General features: G+C 41.1%; 1 protein-coding gene across 3 annotated transcripts; it reads left to right on the plus strand.

Annotated features, from left to right (window-relative positions):
- Positions 1–350: 350 nt before the first annotated feature.
- YBX1 (Y-box binding protein 1) lies at positions 351–20,559 on the plus strand. Of its 3 annotated transcripts, none has more exons than XM_025382635.1 (8): positions 351–878; positions 1,562–1,625; positions 11,807–11,840; positions 14,504–14,593; positions 14,922–15,224; positions 15,455–15,537; positions 19,012–19,277; positions 20,177–20,559. In XM_025382635.1, the coding sequence occupies exons 1-7, from the start codon at positions 713–715 to the stop codon at positions 19,244–19,246; spliced, it is 975 nt and encodes a 324-aa protein (XP_025238420.1). In that variant the 5' UTR covers positions 351–712; the 3' UTR covers positions 19,247–19,277; positions 20,177–20,559. The 3 variants fall into 3 exon arrangements, with proteins under 3 accessions (XP_025238420.1, XP_025238429.1, XP_025238438.1); XM_025382644.1 differs by having other exon boundaries at positions 20,182–20,559; XM_025382653.1 differs by lacking the exons at positions 351–878; positions 1,562–1,625 and adding an exon at positions 1,148–1,524.
- The last annotated feature ends 1,444 nt before the right edge of the window (positions 20,560–22,003 follow it).

Below are 22,003 nucleotides of genomic sequence, written 5' to 3' on the forward strand. Positions count from 1 at the left end.
CGCATACGTTTAAGGCAATTCCAGAAACCCTCGGCTGTGCCGCGAGTACACGGCCATTAAAGAAAAGACGACTCTATGCCCGCCGTAATGTTCTCAGATCACAGGGACCGTATTTGGTGCAGGGAGGGAGGGAAGCCTTTTCTTCACGGGGAGCTAAGGCGTCGTCGAGCCCCCTTCCAATCCCGGGTCCGGCCGGGTAATCCCTGCCCAGCGTTCGGGCGTGCCTTTTTTTCAGCCCAGACACAACCCTGAACGTGGGGCCCGCCAGCCCGGCGACTGCCTCGTGGAAGTCACGTTCCCTCTGCCCGTCCTCTCAGGTACTCTATGGTTTTCGTGGCCGACTACTCTAATTCTAGTTCCGGTCTCTATGGCGGCCGGCGGAGGCAGGAACGGTTGTAGGTCGGCTGAATTAGCCGCCAGACAGCCAATGAGAGTGGAGGACTGATAAAATGTTAGTCAATAGAAGCCAGGGACTGAGGTCAGGTGGGCAGATTGACAGTATCACCGGCCAGTGAACAACGCCTAGGGCGGGTCGATCGTAGGGCTTATCCCGCCTGTCCCGCCATTCTCGCTAGTTCGATCGGTAGCGGGAGCGGAGAGCGGACCCCAGAGAGCCCTGAGCAGCCCCACCGCCGCCGCCGGCCTAGTTACCATCACACCCCGGGAGGAGCCGCAGCTGCCGCAGCCGGCCCCAGTCACCATCACCGCAACCATGAGCAGCGAGGCCGAGACCCAGCAGCCGCCCGCCGCCCCCCCCGCCGCCCCCGCCCTCAGCGCCGCCGACACCAAGCCCGGCACTACGGGCAGCGGCGCAGGGAGCGGTGGCCCGGGCGGCCTCACATCGGCGGCGCCTGCCGGCGGGGACAAGAAGGTCATCGGTGAGGACCGGACAGGGACGGGGGTGGGGCCCTCGGGCAGCCTGGCAGCGGAACCGTTAGCCGGGGCTGGGCGAGCCGGCGGGCGCGCGGCCGGTGGGGACCGACTCCGCGGCGCGCGGCCGCCCCTCCCCCCGCCCCCCCCCACTCCCCCCCACTCTCTCTTGCGGGGGCCCGCCCGGCAGGCGCGCGCACACTGCCTCCCGCGCCCCCTGTGGATCCCGCGCGGCCGCGCGCCCCTCCTCCTGCGGCCGCGCGCCGCCGACCGCGTGTGCGACGGGGTCCCCTCCCCGCCGACCGGCCTCGTGCGCTCGGGCCCGCACGCCGTTGTTCGCGTCTCCCCCACCCAGCTCCCTTCCGCGTGTGCTCGGAGGGCGCGGCGCACCGCCTACGCAGGCCGGAGCGGCTTCCCCTTCCCTCACGTGCTCTCCGTCCGCGGCCTGCGAACACACCCATCCTGGGCCCGCGCCCCAGGCCTGCCCGGGAGCGCCCGGCTCTTCAGACTCACCCACGTGTGCGGCGGCGGCGGCGTGGCCCCGGCGCGGACCCGCACCCGGGCGGTGGAGAGAAAGGGCTGTCAGGTGGCCGCAGCGGGCAGCGTGCGAGAGACCGGATGCCGAAGCCAGACGGGTTTGGAAAAGGATAGCTGGTAATCGTGGCTTGTTTTGCTTTGTTTTCTTTTCCAGCAACGAAGGTTTTGGGAACAGTAAAATGGTTCAATGTAAGGAACGGATATGGTTTCATCAACAGGTGAGCTGCTGGGCTCTGAAGCCTCCATCCTACCTTCTTGCTTGCTTCTTGCTGTGCCAATCCACAGTCCTCTTCTGAAAGGCGTTTACTACCTTTGGTGTATTAATGTGATTTTTTGTTTGTTTGTTTTCCTTGACGACTGGAGGGATTTGGGTTTAGAGAATGCCTTTGTTTTGCAGCTAAATATTAATTTGAAGCTAACTTCAAGGGCTTCGGCACAGCACAAAGCAATTTAAAAGGCAAGCGGAGTGAATGAGCCATTGCTTAACAGGGTAAACGGGAAAGTACGGTCCAGTAGATTTTTATTCTTGTCATCCTTTTCTACTTTATTGAACTCGGTATTTGAGAATGTGATCCACTGACATCGGATATTTACGCCTTGTTAGCATTTTGGGGGTAAGAGGATTTGACGTGTCAGGTATATGAGGTTTTGTCATCTTTACCGAGAGGTTGTATTGCCTTTGTTTCACGTTTCATTTTAATACCTGAGATAAATTCTATATTAGCACAGCTTTGACCAGAGAGAACTGTTTTTATTTGTTCATAAATAATATATCTGCAAGAAAATGGTTTTTTTCCTTCAGTTCTTATTTTTCATTCTTCCTTGTCCTAAAATCATGCTGATGAAGTCAATTTCTGCTAGATCCCTGGCTGTAGCTTATTAGAGTGGCCATAGTCGCTAGTAGCTTGACATTGTTCTTCCTGTTTGAAGGTAAAGCTGCAGATATGTCTTTAGGACTTACCCTTCGGGTTGTTTGTGGCAGTGGTGGTGGTAACGTGCAGTAGACGCACAGTATTCCATGGGCTTCCTTGTGAGCCGGGCATCATTTTCAAGATGGCTGCCAAGGCTAGTAGTGCAGTTACATGGGTGTAGAGCACTGGGTATGCCAGTAGCAATCTTGGCCTCACAGGTATGGTACTTAAGTGCCATCTCAGCATTCTCTTGCTTACTTACTGTAGAAGACCTAAGCAGATGATTAAAAGAACATGGAATGGACAACAAATGGGCAAAATCAAGCTTAAGGACAGAATCATGGCCTGATGAAAAACTGTTCATTAATCAATCATAGAGTATTGTGGAAACACTCAAAGTAAGAGATAAGCATTTGATGATCTATTCTCTACTTTTGCAATTGTGGGAAAACATTTTGTTTCTTCCAGAATCTTAGGATTTTCCAACTTGTTCTATACTGTTTGCCTTCCTGGCTGGCTGAAACTACGTTTTTCATTAATTTTTTGATAAAAGCTTACTAGCAAAGAAGAAAGGGAATGCTTATATATGATTGGTAAACTGATAGCTTTTTAACTGATCTGTCTGAATTTATTAGTGTTTTAGTTTGTATTTGTGTCTTACTGACTGTCCTTACTAGTCTAACTCTTAAACCAGTGGTTTTCAAATTTAAGTGTGCTTACCTTGGAAGGGTGTGATTTAAGTGGTGTATTTCTTCTGAGCTTTGGATTCATTAGGTCTGGGTACATTTTTAACAGGAATGATAATGGTCTTCGGGCCATACCTTCAAAATCACTGCTTTTAACCCTTGACCCAATGTAATGGTAACTCTGGTGTGCAAATATGCATCCTTTTCAGCAGATAGATCGCAGTTTTTGTATGTGTTTAAGAAGTTTTAGCATGTGCCTTGTTTCGCTGCATTTTTTTTTAAGTGGGCATAGGTTACGACATTTTTTGAAATCAGTAGTTTTGTCCAAAATAAGAGTATTATCTTTACACTTTATAAGTATTTAGTCCATGAGATACTATTCATTGAATATCTCTGTTCTGAATTGGAATCAACTCAATTGGTCATCCTCCAGGGCAAGTTATGAATTGGCTTTTGATGGTCCTTTGGACTATCCTAACCTCAATTATTTTGTCAGATTAACTGGTTAAAATATTCTTTATGCTTCTGAACTGGTTGTTTTAATTATTCTGGGATTTTTTAATAAGATGCTGTAAAATCTGACTCCAATTAAATACAGGGAAGATTTGCTTTAATTAAGGAAAATGTATGTGTTAAATCAGTTTGGAAGCTAGCAGTTGGTTCTATATGTAGTTCCTGTAGTAGAACGAATGGACTTGGCTGGAGGCACCTGGCTCTTATGAGGGAGGGAGACAGACTGACACATAATGTGCTGTTTTCTGTATAAAGGAGAGAGTGCAGTGTTTGGGATGACTATTATGACGACTTTTAATTGCTGTTTTTGGATGCGCTGGATTATATATTCTAGGATTGTACGGTATTTTTATAATTACAACATTGTATGTAAATTTTCTGCCTTTAAAGACGCAATTTCTTTGTAAATGTGTTTATTCCAGCCTGAATTACCACCTGATGAATTGTTACAACCTTGTTAGAATTAATTCATTAAAGGGCTTCTCCCTGATTGGTTATATTGTGAAGAAGGTGCTAAGTAACATGAAAATAGAGCTTTTAAGAATAGTAGAAGTTTTGGCTTTATTTTGTTAGACTGTGTAATCTAGATATTCTAAGAAATTCATTGAGTTATTCTTTTGGGAACTCTGTCTACAAAACATAATTGGAGAATGTGACTAGAGGGGTTTATTATGCTCCTCCTAGATTACTGTTGAATGTTATTAGTGGTTGAGAATTGATCCATATTCACCAAAGATTACCATGAATTGGCAACAGTTTATGGTGACCAGAATAGGAATATTTTTCTGTTTCCAGAGTACTTAGAATGTCTAAATTAATAATACTTTATGTTTTGAGATGAAGAAAGAATTTGGAGCAAAGGTCACAAATTTGTGACCTTTCTAAGACTACTCCCAGATGCTTTGATTAGACAGCACAGTATTTTTTAAAGGAATTGGGATTAATTACTAACATTTATAATTCAGGAGGTGACACCAGGTAATCCAGATTATTATATTTTTAAGATCTGAACTTTAGCTAGCTTGGGGGGCTGTATTTCCACATAGTAAAAACCACCTGCCGTATTGTCACCACGTTTGTGGGGAGTATACTTTTTTTTTTTTTTTACAACAGTCTGTCATGCTTAGTTGTCTTAGGTTGCTGACTTCGCTTCACGCCTGGCCTCTGTGTGTGCATTTGAGTTTATTACCCATGGTCTGGGAAGATGTAATAAACCAAGCCAGGGAAAGGTTTAGCTCTCTTTAGTCACGCCTATCAGGTTTAAGTCTCCCTTTGGAGTGGGGGCTGCCTTGTGGGGATTCCGTATGTACTTAACTGATAGGTGACTTCCTTCACATGTTGGTGAAAATAGATACAGCTAACAAGTATTTATACTAGGGTCTATAGTAAGTGCTTAAAATGAGCGAATTCACTTAGTCTTTAAAAACTTTTGAGGTGTAGGTACTGTCACTCTGAGGCACAAGGAAGTTGTTACTTGCCCCCATAAGCATAGGTGATAAGTGGCAGGCAGGATTGGAACTGTTTTTTCACTCTGGAGTTAGTGTTCACCAACTTGCTGTCATGCTGTCTCTGAAATAGACCCTAGCCATTTTCAATTTGGTGGTTGTCCACATAGTTACAGATAATTTCTTAGGGTGATTATTTTTAGTCATTGAAAGACTCTTAAGTGATCCAAGTATGTCACTGGGGCTCTTGTGTGCTGACTTGGTAGTTCCTGGATTTGAAAAGCTTTCTGTCTTTCACTATCTACTTTGTGAAGTTTGGGATTGTTAAAAGTTCTAGTTTTAGCATGTAGGTCAGCTTTACAAATAAAAAGACTTGCTTAATTCCTGATACTGGGAGGCGAAGAATTGAAGGAGAGAACATTGCACCTTATCTTACTTAATCTTTATGTGGCCTGCAAGGTAAGACTGAATATTGCCTTTTTAAAGGGTGATTTTTTTTTTTTTTTTGAGATGGAGTTTCGCTCTTGTTTCCCAGGCTGGAGTGCAATAGTGTGATCTCACAGCAAGTTCCACTTCCCAGGTTCAAGCAATTCTCCTGCCTCAGCCTCCCAAGTAGCTGGGATTACAGGCACATGCCACCACACAGGCTAATCTTGTATTTTTAGTAGAGACAGGGTTTCTCCATGTTGGCCAGGGTGGTCTCAAACTCCTGACCTCAGGTGATCCACCCGCCTCGGCCTCGCAAAGTGCTGCGATTACAGGTGTGAGCCACTGCGCGGGGCCTCTCAAGGGTGCTTTTTTTTTTTTTTTTTTTTTTTAAGGCGGCAGTGTAAAGTACTTAATGTGTGGTGGTTGGTTGGTTGGTTGAGGTGGAATCTCTCTATGTTGCCCATACAGTTCTTGCACTCCTGGGCTCTGGGCTCAGGTGATCTTCCAGCTTCAGCCTCCCAAATGTGTGGTTCTTAATAAAAGTGTAAACCTTTGGAAGGATGTCATTACCGAAAATCTCTTGGGCTGTTAAAGTCACACTGGTCTTAACTCGATCACGGTAGATCCATTGCTAAGCCATATAAGTCATGGGTAGACTGTAACATAACTGACAAAATGTTTTGGCACTAGGGAAGGCTTAAAGACTTTTCTGCAGGTGCTACTAAGGGAGAGACGTCGAAGGTTCCAAACTGGAACCCTAAAGACAAACATCAATGACATGTATGCAGGCGACATTAAGAGAGATTCGTATGCTGGTTAGATTAGCCATTGATCTTAAGCTGGCAAGAAGTCATCCGTGTTCACCAAGTCACTGATACGTGTAGGTTCCACTCCCTGTGTCCTCCCAAAGTGGAATCCTTTACTCTTGAAATCTAAGATAGAGAACTAGTATACAGTTTGGTGAACAACGTGAGTTTGCACCGCACAGGTCCACTTACACAGATTTTTTTTCATATATAAATATATTGGAAAAATGTTTGGAGATTTGCAACAACCTGAAAACTTCAGATGAGCCACATAGCCAAGAAGTATCCCCCAAAATAAGGAAAAGTTGAGTATGTTATGAATACCAAAATATGTAGATACTAGTCTGTTTTATTATTTACTACCATAAAATGTACACAAATCCATTAGAAAGTTAACTTGGCCATTTGCAGTTGAGAAATGTAAACAAACATAAAGATTCAGGCAGTGTTAAATCATAACTGCACGACATTCACTGCTACTGCATTGAGCCCCTTAAAATGCCATGTGACACTAATCATCTTCACATGAACAGTTGTCTCTCCAGTAAATTGTGTGTCAGTAAAAAGAACTTGTAGAATTGAGGTATTGTGGTTTAGTGCAATACTGTATAAGTCTTGAATGACACCATGGGACCCATGCAAAGTGGCACTAGTGAAGCTGAGAAAAGTCATGGTGTTGTAAGAAGTTGCTTGATATGTGCTGTAGATGAGGTCTACAGCTGGAATTACCTTTCAGACAGATGTACACTTACTGTGTTAAGTACAGTACTGTACATGTATTTTCTTTTACAACTTTCTTAGCATTTTCTTTAGCTTTATTGCAAGAATACAGTATATAATACATGTAAGATAGAAAATGCGTTCGTTAATGATTTGTGTTACCAGTAAGGCTTTCCAGTCATGAGTAAGCCATGAAATTTTGGAAGAGTCAAAAGTTATAGGCACATTTCAACTGTGCAGCAGGTTGGCTCCTCAAACTTCCATCCACCATCATAGATGTTGAGTTATTCAAGGATAGGCTGTATTACCTTCCTGTCCCCATAGTCCTGGGGCTGCAATTACTGAGTTTGCTACCCTCCAATCTTGGCCCTTGGAAACAAACATACAGTCTGTCCTAAGGCAGAATCACAGACAATATGTGGGAAAAAGTGAGTCTGTTGGGTGTGAAGGGAGTTTAATAGAGAAGAAATACAAAGATAAGTGGGAGTTATCTTACAGTCATCTGTAAGGCTTGGAAATTGGTATCTAGTTGCTTTAGGTTATGGAGCATATAGATGCTAAATCCTGGAGTTTTTATAACCATAGGATTGTAAATTGGTATATGCAGTTAGGTGAATTAAGGTGTTAGACTAACTTGGTCTGGTAATCTGCAACAAAGTAGTAGTGTAAGAGCATTTAGTTATGGATAAAGTTATGAATAATAAGTGTTATTTAAGGCAATACTGTGGATTGGCAAAAAAGTTTTCTAAAATTTAGCTTTTTTTAATGTAGATATACAGCTAGGATAAAGATAGTTGTCTTTTAGGAGTGAGAGGGTGGTCAAACATGGTGAACATGCTGGAGTAGAGTCCTGGAGTTTGGATGGATTGGGCCATGAAAAGCAAATGCTGGAATTCCTAGTTCCTGTGGCATGGAGAGTTATCAGGCAAGCTGTAATTGTCTTTTGAGTTACTAAAAAGTTTTCCAGGGAAGTTAAAGTTTTTTTGCCTTTGTTTTCCCATTTTGAGTTGCATTTTGTCTATTTTTAAGACCCTTACCAATCTGGATAGGCTGTACTATAGGAGTGGTAGCAATTAGATTTTAATTTAAAAAACTGGCTAGTATTAGTGAATATAAATGCCCGATACTAAGAGTTGAGTCCCTACCTTAGTAATGTAAGTTATTGTTTAGTGTAGTTTTTCTCATTTTGCAGGTAAAAAAGCCAAGGAGGCAGCGTTCCTAGGTTACACAGCTGTTAATAGTTGAATCAAGACTAAAAGTCTAGCAGGGTGTGGTGGTGCACACCTGTAATCCCAGCTACTCATGGCTGAAGTGCAAGAACTTGAACCCGGAAGGCGGAGGTTGCAGTGAGCCAAGATTGCCACTGCACTCTAGCCTGGACAACAAAGTGAGACGCCATGCCAAAAAAAAAAAAAAAAAAAATTGAATACTGTTATTTTTCTTTCCTTTTTTTTCTTTTTTTTAAGTTCTGCAAAGGGGTTTAATAATGCAAATATCACGTTTCCATTTTTAACAACATATTTGTTTTCCATTTTCTTAACAATAGAAAGTGATTAAAATGTTTTCCCCAATATAATAATACAAATGGGAAATACTATAGTCATATACTAACCCAATGAATAAGATTCACCAGAAGCAAAATCTATTTTGCGGGTCCTGTATTGTTACATATGTACAGGGTACCAGCACCAGAATCACTTTTTTTTTTTTTTTTTTTTTTTGTATTTTTAATAGAGACAGGGTTTCACCGTGTTAGTCAGGATGGTCTGGATCTCCTGACCTCGTGATCCGCCCACCTCGGCCTCCCAAAGTGCTGAGATTACAGGCATGAGCCACCGCGCCTGGCCCAGAATCACATTTAAACTAATACTTTTTATTTCTAATTAAAAAGAAAACAATGCAGGGCACACCTGTGACCTGCGAGTCTAATTGGACGTATGTGTGTGTCAGACTATGCAGGTGCCCAAGAAGAATACAAAGAAATATTTTATCCAGATTTGGAGTTCAGGGCCTGATTGCCCCAGCTTAAGCCTGTAGGAACTTGACAGCTTGTTCACACCTCTCATCTGTAGTCAATAGTTTCTCTTTCTCCAAACCCTTTTCTCCCTAACTACTCTGTGCCATTTAGACTGGAAATTCTAACAGGTAGCTTTTTCTTTCTGAATTATCTTTACTACTATATAATTTTTATTTTCAGAATACTCCGTATTTGTACATCTTGAAGACATTTCTTTATAGTAGATGGAGGAGCTAGAGCTTATATTCACTGCCAGAAAAGGGTCAGTTCCAGTGTTAATTTCCCAGCAAACACCTGAGAGAAAAACTGAACAGAAAAGAGGAGTGATAGCTGGCAGAGCAGTGACACCTGCACCCAGAAAGCTGCTCTGCAACTGTCTAATATTTGAGGCTCTGCTTTGTTATAACTGCTGATTTAAACTAGAGATTCTGGCTGGTTGCAAATTCAAAGCAGATCAATACATTTAAATCACTGGTTCAACAAATCACTTTTTTTTAATGGTATAATGTTTTTATTGCAATTGAGGACGTTTTCAATAAATATCTTGAGCTTAAGACCCTGGCTAAGTGTTCCTTTTGGAGTACTCTTTTTACTGTCATGACATTGGTCAGTGAACTATGTTGGTTTCAGATATCTATCTATGTACCCACAAAACACCTCCCTGTTTTTGCAGGAGTGACATTACCGTGTGTGTAATGGCAGCCTTGTACTTTCTCTGTTTAGAGACAGGGTCTCGCTCTGTTGCACAGGGTGGAGTGTAGTGGCGTGATGATAGCTCACTGCACCCTCATTTCCTGGGCTTGGGGCCCAGCTAATTTTTTATTTTTTGTAGATACAGGGTCTTGCCCCATAACTACCTATAATTCTTTTTATTGCAGGGTATGATGATATTGATATGTGAATACCTGTTGTAACTGCATTAGAAGGCATAACAAACAGTCAGTGCCACCACAGAATGTATCGATAAAGAAATGATGTATTACCCGGATACCATGAGTAGCATTATCAGTAATGAAAAATTCTCCACAGAAGCTGCATTTTTAGTGAATTTAATGCATATTAAAGCAGTACAGAAATACATACACAACTCAGATAACAATTGACTTTTTAGACCAAATCTTTATATAGGCTTCTAGCAACTGACACCCCCCACTTCTGTTAATGCAGATAAGTGTTCCCAATCTTTGGAAAAATTTTTATTTTTTTTATTATTTTGAGAGGGAGTCTCACTCTGTTGCCCAGGCCTGGAGTGCAGCAGCTCACTGTAACCTCCGCCTCCTAGGTTCAAGCAGTTCTCCTGCCTCACCCTCCAGAGTAGCTGGGACTACAGGCGCACGCAGCCACACCTGGCTGGTTTTTTTGTAATTTTAGTAGAGACGGGGTTTCACGATGTCGGCCAGGCTGATCTTGAACTCCTGGCCTCAGGTGATCTTCTCACCTTGGCCTCCCAAAGTGCTGGGATTGCAGGCGTGAGCCCCTGTGCCCGGACTGGAAAAAGTTTAAATACCCTGCCAGAGGAAGCATTGCCCCTGTTGAAAATCACTATTCTAGACTTTGCCTGCCTTTGCCTTTGTTACTCTACCAGTTTTTTATTGTATTTTCCCTTAGAGCCTTAGAGCTTGAAATTCAGTCATATTGGAGAGCAGAACTAATAAATGATGGCCGTAATCTGTTTTTTTTGGTGCCTGTGGAGCTATGGACAGGTGGACATTAGGTACAATTATCATTTCCCTAGGCAATCCTAATCATCTAGCTTGAAAGGTCAGTTTTCAGTCACTTGCCTTAAGTAGCTTTTACAGTTTACCTGTTCTGTTTTTTAAATTATCCTATTCCCATCAATTAAAAATGTTCTTATAATAATCCAAGCCATAATTTACAGGTCAGATTTAAAGTTAATTTTATGTGGATCCTTTGGTGCATATGTTGCCCCCTAGTTCAGCAAGAAGCTAACAGTCATCCAGTTTGTCCAGTTCACTGTAACCTTTGTTCCCTTTGTTGTTAAACACTAGAGCTACTGTTGAACTTTTTCTCACTCTGAACTGACGGAGTAAGGTGAGGCAGGTCACTACAGGCCTGGAAATCTGTTCCCTTCTCCAGTGGTGGTTCTTGCTCCTAGTATTACCACTTTAATCCCAGTCTGCAGGCTAAAAAGTGAGATTATTCTCTACTTCCCCCTCACTTCTGACTTCAGTTATCCACAAAGTCTTTCTCATTTTGCCTCAAAAAGAGATCTCAAATGTCTTCTCACATATGGCTCTGTGGTCTAAACCTTCATCAGTCCTGGTGTGGGCTTGTGGAGTAGCTTTTACAACTAACTGGGCTTTTCCTACGTTCAAACATACCTTATCACCCAAAGGCCACAGTTCACATTAGGTTTCACTCTTTGCGTTGTACATTCTATTGCTAGGGGAGGAGGTTCTACTCGTTTTTATGATCTCAAGGAAAGTTGGTAGTAGGGGATGGTGAAGAGGAAATGATTGAAGGATAAGCTGAGAGTGTAATTACTACTTCTGTTGATAACCATGCTCTAGAGGTAAGAGGAGGGTGTGCTAGAACAGTTAATGTTTAATAGGATAAGGAGGGGCAGAATATATGTTGCTAGTCACTGCTACCCTCTTAATTATGGCTCAGTAGGTCACACTTTAATTTCTTAGACTTTTTTTTTTCCTGCTTATCTTACAGGTAATGAGGCTACAACTGTTTGCAACTGCTTAAGTCTTTAAAGCAGAGAGCATGGTGGCTTGTGTTTTTTTATTTTCACCAAATTTCCTGGTAGCTAATTGGCAGCCACAGTGTCTCTGGGAAAATTAATCTTTGACAACATGAGATGTATTTCATTTTCTAACGTGTTCAACTTGGTTCTGTCTTGCAGGAATGACACCAAGGAAGATGTATTTGTACACCAGGTGAGTGCTTGTGTAGATATTTGCACTTCTGATTCAAGGATTGTGAGAAGAAAAGGTTAGATATGTTTTCAACTTTTGTTCCTTATAAAAGGTTAAGTCCAGCCACCAGTTTATTTACTTACTACAGGAGTAGTAGCATGCTTAAAATGTATACATTGAAATGTGTTAGAGTTGACTTAATTATCCTAGACATTTCAAATTGGAATTTTGTCAACAGCTGTGGCTTTCTCAAATGTTGAGTCAAACTCACTGCACTAACTATTTATACCTAATTTCAGATGAACAAATTACTCCATGATTCTAAAGTTGAACAAATAATGTTGCTGCAAATACACAGAAACTTTGGCAAGAAGTTTTCAGAGGCTTTTAGATCTGCCTGTAGGGACAAATCTCCATAATCAAGGGTAAATAAGACAGACCTGCAAAACATAGTAATTGAAGTGAATACTTGAAAAGTAGCGTAAAGAGCCTTCTACTTATTTTAAATCACTTTGAATGAGTATTGGGTTTTTTTGTTTGTTTGTTTGTTTAACCTTTGGAGAGTTTTGGCTGGCTTGGAAAATGAAAAAATTCTCACTAGTTTAAGGTTAAGTGAGGGGAAGTGTGACAAGATTGGCAGCTACTCATTAAATAATTTTTTAGATTGGCTTCCAGTGTTTTGGAAAGAAAAAACTGTTAACATAGGATGAGTACTACATACTGAACTTTCTCCTCAAGTATCATTTAAGGAAAATGTTTGTACATTCAGGAATTAAGATTGTTAATGTAAACCACTGTCAAGTGTCTGTTAATACCTCAAATTTAGGTATAAGCTACATTGAATGTACTTATTCTTACAGATACAAAATGGGTAGGAAAAAATATGTTTGTGCTATCAGTTTTCTCCTGAAGACTTTTGAAATATTGTCAACTTGTATTAAAGTTAGAGACCCTAACTACTTTTTTGTACTATAGTCCAGAAATCAAAAGACCTAAAGTCAATTTCCATACTCACATTTAATTAAGATACTAGCTTGTATGGCAGCATGTTTCATAGGAAGGGCTGTCATAGGTTGGTGCTTTGTAGCTCACTGAAGTGTCCTACACAGCATTCGATGGCAAGGAGGAAGCTGTATCAATTTCTAGTACATCCACAACCCAATCAGGTAGTTCAGGGTCAATTGTAATTATGGAAACATTTAAATTCTAAATGTAGATAAATACAGGACTACTTCAGACAAATGTTATTTTAAAGCAAATGTTTTATAAAATTGGTATTCTTGTTTGGGTGAACACAGCTCACCTGTTCCTTATTCCCCTTCTACATGTTCAAAAGAATATGTAGACTTAGGAACAAGAGACAGCAAAGTTTATCAGTCTTGTTGCCTGTTGGCAACCCTTAAGGGTTGGGGTTGGGGCAGGGGTTGGAGATGTTGATAAAAATAAAGAGTTGGGATTTTAATTATCCGTACTTCTGCTATCCCCTATGACTGCAGGTAATTGATAGTTGGCTATATATGAAAGGTATGAAAACTATGTGACAGTTTAGATGACAGATGAGATCAATTATTTGACTCAACTCACTCGGTTGTACTGATTCACAAGGTGCCACCAATAGCTTTCATTTTTTTGGAAGTGGTTTCAACATGTAGTTGTTTCCTGGGACTTTGGCTGCTCAGGTCTTAGTGGTGTATCAAGGAGACTGCAGTTCTGGGCAGCTTCACTTAATTGGCCTCAGATTCGTTGGTTGTCCTGTCTCCTCTGCAGTGGAAATGCGTGAGTGATCCTGTAATGGATATAGCTGGGATTTGGAGTGAACATGGAATTTGGAGACCCAATACCTGGGTTTAGAAAGTCTCCTTACTAACTGTGTGACCTTGGGCAAGTCACCTAACTTTAAAGCCTGTTACATTATCTGTAAAATGGGATTAACAATACTTTCATATGTCCTGTCTCATAATGAGATTGAATAGGTAGTAAGTGAAAGAATTTTGCAAAAAAATTTCATAGAAATGTGAGATGTTACTCTTCCTCCCTTCTCCTAACAGTCTGAGAAGTAGAAGCAACAAGTCTCTAATACAAGATTTATTGAATTCTGGAGAGGTGATAAGTAACAATTCCATGCAGTCAGATCATATAAAGAATGACATAGTTAATACACGTGAATTGCATTTCCACTGACGTATTATCAGATTGGAAGGGATTTGGGTTGACATTTGTAATTGAGTTTGACATGGTAACACAGGGGCAAAGTTGGTTTGGTCAGCTGTGAAGCATGCAAAACCCAACTCGCCTGTCATCTAAACTGACCCATGTGGGGCCACCTTCTACTATTAAGTGCAGTCTTTAGGGGATAGATGGATATCCTCATTTGTTCAAAATTACATATAATGCTTTTGCAAAAAGCAGTTTTTAAAATGTTGTGTCTGTCTTGAGTGTTAAATTACTTGTTTTAGTTTTGTAAATAGTGGTAAAATGCCGGGGCCTTGTATGATTGGAGTGTTTTTGTTGAAGTTGGGGATAGCGTGGTCCCTGCTTTCCTAAATTTATTGATGGTTTGGTCTTATTTAAAGCAAATCTTAAGTGTATATCCAAGCTAAAATAATATTGACTCTGGTACATTTTAAATGAAAAAGCACATTATTCTCCCCTGTTAATCTGTTTTTGGAATGTGATGTTACTAGACTGCCATAAAGAAGAATAACCCCAGGAAGTACCTTCGCAGTGTAGGAGATGGAGAGACTGTGGAGTTTGATGTTGTTGAAGGAGAAAAGGTGAGGATGCTTTTTGTGTAAAGGTTTGACTTCAGTATGGAAATATTTTGGAGGTCTCATCTGTTAGGATGGTGGCTCTAATGTGGATGGATGTGTTCAGGTGACCTCATGAACACAGGTGCATCAAGCCTAATGTTCTGGCTGCAGTTAGAGGGCAATCTCTTCAGAACAGTGAGGAACTGATATTTAGTCATTTCTGTGCACCCCTGGCCACGCAGTCGCCCATCCCCCTTTTTGTTTTCCTTAACTTTGTTTTTTGCTTTGTTTGAAATTTGTTGAAAGTGTTCTGATTTCCTTTGTCACTATCAATATGTAATGGCTTTTGTAGGGTGCGGAGGCAGCAAATGTTACAGGTCCTGGTGGTGTTCCAGTTCAAGGCAGTAAATATGCAGCAGACCGTAACCATTATAGACGCTATCCACGTCGTAGGGGTCCTCCACGCAATTACCAGCAAAATTACCAGAATAGTGAGAGTGGGGAAAAGAACGAGGGATCGGAGAGTGCTCCCGAAGGCCAGGCCCAACAACGCCGGCCCTACCGCAGGCGAAGGTTCCCACCTTACTACATGCGGAGACCCTATGGGCGTCGACCACAGTATTCCAACCCTCCTGTGCAGGGAGAAGTGATGGAGGTAAGTTTCACCATCAGCAACAGCAATGTGATAAGTTCTGGTAGGACTGTTTAGAGCTGTTAATCATATGGAAAGCACCTTTGATTCCTAGTAAGAACTAACAGGATTAATTTATAGTGTAGTCACAGTTACTAGATGGTCTGATTTTTGGTTTGTTTTTTAACCTGGATTTCCTGGTAAGGTTATTATGTTACTGACCCAGTAGCCTTGATTTCCATTATCTTTTTCAGGGTGCTGACAACCAGGGTGCAGGAGAACAAGGTAGACCAGTGAGGCAGAATATGTATCGGGGATATAGACCACGATTCCGCAGGTATGGTCCACATAAACATGTTTCTATTAAAATTTCCTCAAACCTCTATTAGAACTCAGCAATATCATGCCTCTCCCGCAGACTTTTGGACTCATTTTTCTGTTTAACACTTCACGTTTCCTTTCATCAGATGCCTAAGAGGTGAACCTGTTAAAAACAGCTCATATAGATGAGGTCAGCTTTATACATAAAATTTTTTTTTTTAAATGATGAGGGTATGGAATTTCAAATTTTCTGTCCTTGAACAGGTAAGATAATATTTTAAACCACGTCTTTTAAACCTGCCTCCTTGGTAGGGAGAAAGGAAAGCATTAGGAGTATTTGAATTGTACCATGGCATTAGTGAAGAATCAGCAGTAAGTGTTACCACTTGAAATGGCATACATAATCTTCCACTAATTACTTCTTAGTTTAGGTATGTACCCGCCTTTTTTTTGGAGTTGGGATGTCAGCTCAAAGTTGCAAAATGAAATTGCTCCATGAAGAATTTACATTCTGGTAGGAAAAATCCGGTCTATCATTAGATAACTAATCTATCTACTTGAATGGGTATTAGAAATCTTATTAATAGATGTCATTATTAGAGTAATGGAGGAAAAATTCCGTGAGCCAAGCATATTTTAGTCCATGCTGTGGTATGCTTTAAGGCAGCGTTTCCAGTCCCACGGTGGTAGGATAGAATGGTGTAATCGTTCTTTCTGTGAGGGTTTGCTATTGAAGTATTAAGTTTTCGTAGGTGATCCCTAAAATCTGACAGGTACCTCTGAAGAATCAAACCAATACAGTAATAATGCATCTTAACTGATCACTTAAATCACAACTTTTAAATCCCCAAATTTTTAAGTGTCAAGTTTATTATTCTAGAAGTATCCAACATATCCAAAATATACTGTGAGTATATTTTGAGGGGGTTTCTGTATATAGGTTTTTAAATTTTACAAAAGTCGGAGCACTTAGTGTAGTTTTAGGAACTAGGGAATCTAGTTGAGGTTGTATTACATACTTACCAGCACGTGTGCATTGAGAGTTTTGCAAGAGCAGCTGATGTCATCATATTTCTTGTGTTAATATATGTCCTGTCCTGAGTTTTCAGTTGAAAGAGCTGGGATCCTAACTGATCACTACTAGAATTGAAGATCTCTGATTCAGTTTTCTGCCAGGAGATTGTGTTAGCCAGATGCTGGATGTTGAAGATAGATGGGTTTTTATTTTTCAAAGTAGGTCTAAAATAGGCTCTCATGTATTAAGTCCATGGGTTCCAGCAGCAGAATCTTTGGTTTACCTTTTTGTTACACTGAAGAGCTTAAATGTTTTGCCAAACTAGTTTCATAGATGTCCTTAAAAATAGTATAATTTTGTGTTTGTATTCAGTGCTTCAGTTCACTGTTGAGCAAATTGTTTTTATATTGACAAACAAGAAGCTTGAGATTGACTTGTCTCTTAGAAAGGTATCTTTGTCCATTGTTACCCCTCCAGTGCAAAGGTTTTTGCCATTTGGTTTAAGTTAGACTTAATGTCTACGTGTTTCTATGTTTAGAATGCTCAATCCTGCCAGATAGTTAGCAGAAGTAACGTATAATTGCTTTGAAGTTATCAATGAATGCTAGACTTTCCAAACTGTGCAGGAATCTTTTGTTCAAATGAGAGTAAATGAAACATGCTGCGCCTAATGCATGGAGTGGTGTGGTAAAATCCTGGCTGGTGTAGGTTCGAGAGCAAATTGAAAGAGAAGTCTTAAGACAGAGTGTAGTACAAGTTTTGCTGAAAAGGAGACAGGTAGTAGGGGAAAATGGGGAGTGAAAAAGGGAGGGATTTTTTTGAGAAATAACATTTATAGGCTGAAATGCAATCGAGGATAACGGTTGATGGCAGGAAAGTGACTGCTGGAATGTTTTCTTCCTCAGAGAGAGTTGGGTTTTGCCCACAGGTGAAAATGTTGACCTGTTGTTAGAAACCTGATGTTTTCATGTGTAAGAAACAAGAATACATGGGTACACATGTTTAATGGGAAGACATGGAAGCCTTTGTTTGCTCAATTGAGTCAAAAGAAGAGGAAGTTTGAAAAGTTTGGGGCAAAGAACCCTGTAGCAGAGAAAATAAAGATGGTAAATTTGTAAATAATAGGATAACAATCATAAATTAGAAGTGAGTTCACCCAGCTTGGCTCTGTGTTTCTAGCCATTTGAGCATCAGGCTCAGATTGGGCAGAGAGTTGGATTTCTCTGGCATTGGTTTATCCAGACTTAGACTCTGGGGTAGGGATTGGTCATATGATTAATGGTGGACTTTATACTTGGATAAAGAGGGGAGAAAAGGGGAAAATGAGGGGTTTTTAAAAATTGTGTTGTAGAGATGGAGTTGCACTGTGTTACTCAAGCAGTCTTGAACTGCCCTCAAGTGATCCTCCCCAAGTGTTAGGATTACAGGTGTGAGCCACTGTGCCCAACCTTGGAGTGAGATGAACAGGTGATAGGATCGCTGTATTACAGGTCCTAGATGAAGAATGAGAAAACAATAAGGAATTAATTAGGAAAAATCAGAAGGTACATAATTGGAAAGGTGGGTGGTATAACTGAGAAAACCCAGGTAGAAAACAGCTGGACTGGGAGGTCAGTCTGAAAGCCCAGGTTATTAGAAGCTGTTATCCTCGAACCTTAATAATAACTGCAATAAGAAAAAGATAGTAAATGGAGCAGAATCCAAAATAAGATGGAACGCCTACAGTTTTTAGAAGCTAGGAGAGTTGATTTAGAAGCCACAATAAGGTTAGAACAGTCACCACTGGAGGGTTACAGATAAAAGTCAGAACAATTTTGTTGAAGATTCATCATGAGTTCCAAAAGATGTGGGGAAAGAGTTTTAGAATGTACAAAGGTAAATGTGAATTTATTCCCATGATGACTGATAGATACTAAAGGCCTGGGGCTTTCTGGAGTGCTCAGAGTATGGGTGAAGGAAAGGCCAGAAATCCATCGTTTCTGAGCACTGGGGGAAAGAAAATCCCAAAATTTAGTATCTTTATCTTGGTGATTAAAAGACTCAAGCCTTTAATCCCAGCACTTTTTGGGAGGCCAAGGAAGGAGGATAGCTTGAGCTCGGGAATTGAAGACCAGCCTGGGAAACATAGCAAGATATCTCTACTAAAAATCAGACATTAATGAGGCGTGAGGGCTTGCCTATAGTCCTAGCTACTCAGGAGTCTGAGATGGGAAGATCACTTGAGCCTGGAAGATAGAGGCCACAGTGAGCTGTCATCATGCCGTGGCACTTTAGCCTGGGCAACAAAGCAAGACTCCCAACCCGCCAACACCCCCCCCCCAAAAAAAAATCTCCTTACACAAATTGCCTACAGACCACTTGATACAGAGAATGGGCCAGACATGGTGAGTTAGTTGTGAACCAACTGGTGACACTGGTAGGTGTGTTGAAGAGAGAAGGTTTTATCATTCTTAAATTTGACACTGTTCATTGCAGGGGTCCTCCTCGCCAAAGACAGCCTAGAGAGGACGGCAATGAAGAAGATAAAGAAAATCAAGGAGATGAGACCCAAGGTCAGCAGCCACCTCAACGTCGGTACCGCCGCAACTTCAATTACCGACGCAGACGCCCAGAAAACCCTAAACCACAAGATGGCAAAGAGACAAAAGCAGCCGATCCACCAGCTGAGAATTCGTCCGCTCCCGAGGCTGAGCAGGGCGGGGCTGAGTAAATGCCGGCTTACCATCTCTACCATCATCCGGGTAAGCAAGCTTGGATGGCCATCATTTATGACAGTTGTGAGTGGTGACCATTTCATTTTATTAATACAAGAGGGGGAAAATCTCAGTTCCATCAGATAAAGCCATGTTATTTATAATGTATTCTGCCCTGTTCTTAATTAACTAATAGTTCATTTTAGGAATATTGAATATCATAGTCATATTTGGCCACCCCTCAGCTAGTTCTCAATTCTGACACTGGAGACCTGTATTTTCTTGAGTATTTTGAACTGTTAGTGCTTTCTATTAACTTTTCTGAATGAATTTTATGATGTCACTAGTAAACGGAGGAAAGTTTTGCTAGCTATATTCTGAGAAATAAGTTAATTACATTATTATTTATGCATTATTTCAAAAAAGAAGTGGGATAGCTATTAGAATTAACCCACTGAAAGTGGCAACATCGATATAATCTTTTAATCATTTCTAATTGTTTTTTGTTGGTTTATGTTGTTCCGGGAAAAAGATGAGAGTGTTTTGTGTCTAAAAACTCCTAGGAGAATGACTCATGGTTTATCATTGTGTATTTAAACTGCCTATAGATTAATAGTAATAATTCTCTGGCAGACCACATGATACATTTATGTTCTTGTTACTTTAGCTTATTAGCTCACTTGTTTTTGTTACCCTTAATTCCAAAATTAAGGGGTTCCTTTTCATTCAGCATTTTACATGATATCGAGAGGTGTGTGATTGTCCTTCCCTCCGAAATTAGCATTCAACCAGTAGTGCTCTTGGTTTTTTCCCCTTTGCTATTTGCTGGATGGCAAAAGATCTGTTAATGTCTCCCGATACACAAGTAATGTAAGCTAGAGCATGTACTACACTAAATGAAGATTACCATGAATTCTACATGATCATCTTTATTTTTTTCTTTACAGTTTAGTCATCCAACAAGAAGAAATATGAAATTCCAGCAATAAGAAATGAACAAAAGATTGGAGCTGAAGACCTTAAGTGCTTGCTTTTTGCCCGTTGACCAGATAAATAGAACTATCTGCATTATCTATGCAGCATGGGGTTTTTATTATTTTTACCTAAAGACGTCTCTTTTTGGTAATAACAAACGTGTTTTTTAAAAAAGCCTGGTTTTTCTCAATACGCCTTTAAAGGTTTTTAAATTGTTTCATATCTGGTCAAGTTGAGATTTTTAAGAACTTCATTTTTAATTTGTAATAAAAGTTTACAACTTGATTTTTTCAAAAAAGTCAACAAACTGCAAGCACCTGTTAATAAAGGTCTTAAATAATTGTCTTTGTGTAAATTTGTCTAGTTTTGCTTTAGTTTAAGTTCTTAGCTATTTATAGGACCCTCAGCTTGACCCAGTCTACAAATAGATGATGCTCACTGGCAATTCCCTCAGGTAAAACGTCTTTAAAATCTCTAATCCTTTAAGTGGCATGCCTGTGGGCCCATAATAAAAATTAGAAAATACATACTCTTGATAACCTGGCTATTTTTCATTGAAGGATTAGCTCATTTGTAAGGAAGGCTTTTTTGTGTGGGTTCCTTTGGCTGTGAGGCAGTGTTTAAAAGGGCATTGCTCTAGCCTAGACCAACCAGACTCTCATCCTGCTCCACTTAGTTTTGTCACGTTCAGAGAATTTATTTCAGTGTGCCAATTGAAGATGTCAACTTTAAAGTGTTAGGAGAACCTGTCACAGTGCCTGGTGTGGTCATCAAATACTGGTTCAGCTGCTTATGTCCTAGAGATGGAAACAAATAATATAAAACCCTTGGGAAAACTGCTTAGGAACATGGAGGTTGGTGAACTTGTAATTATGTGGTTCTCAACACCTTGTAGCCTAAGCCTAGTCTGGCTGTTCTTTTCTGTTTTTGAGACTTGAGTCGTGTTCTGTCACCAGGCTGGAGTGCAGTGGCGCGATCTCGGCTCACTGCAACCTCTGCCTCCGGGTTTAAGCGATTCTCCTGCCTCAGCCTCCTGAGTAGCTGGGACTGCAGGCGTGTGCCACCACGCCCAGCTAATTTTTGTATTTTTAGTAGAGATGGGGTTTCACTGTGTTAGCCAGGATGGTCTCAATCTCTTGACCTTGTGATCTGCCTGCCTCAGCCTCCCAAAGTGCTGGGTTTACAGGTGTGAGCCACGGCACCCGGACTCTGGCTGTTGTTTTCTAAATGTTTTGTTAGATGTTCTTTGGCTTGCTTTGTGAAATAGTCATGTAGTTGATAGTGACTGCTGTCCAGAAACACTCCAGATCATCTTGGCCAGCTTTCAGGGCTCAGGAGAAATAGGGGTCGGGAGTAGGCCAGAGTGGCACATCAGGAATCCTGCAGTGCTGTGGAAGTCATCTCCTGCTTGGGACTAACTCTTCACAGAGGACTTGATAAGAGACTACTCAAAAACTTTTTTAACCCTAGTTAGTGTAAATATCTGTACTGCAGAAGTGAGTTTGTTAGCCCATTTCTTGCCGGTATTTATGAAAATAATACCCAGTGTTGGCAAGAGTGCAGTGGACCTGAGACTTAAAAACTGTTGGTAGCATCTAAACTGTTACTTACATGCACACAGTCCCTGACTTACAGTGGTTCAACTTAGGGGATTTAGTGGGGTTGCAGTTTCTACTGAATAAACATTGTTTTCATGGCATCACAGAGTTGAAAAATCATCAATGAAACCATCATAAGTCGACTGCCGTGTTGCCAACATTAAATTTAGTTTCAACTTAATGATTTTCTGACTTGTGGTT

The sequence above is a fragment of the Theropithecus gelada genome, chromosome 1, assembly GCF_003255815.1.
Source record: "Theropithecus gelada isolate Dixy chromosome 1, Tgel_1.0, whole genome shotgun sequence".
Lineage (NCBI taxonomy): Eukaryota > Metazoa > Chordata > Mammalia > Primates > Cercopithecidae > Theropithecus > Theropithecus gelada.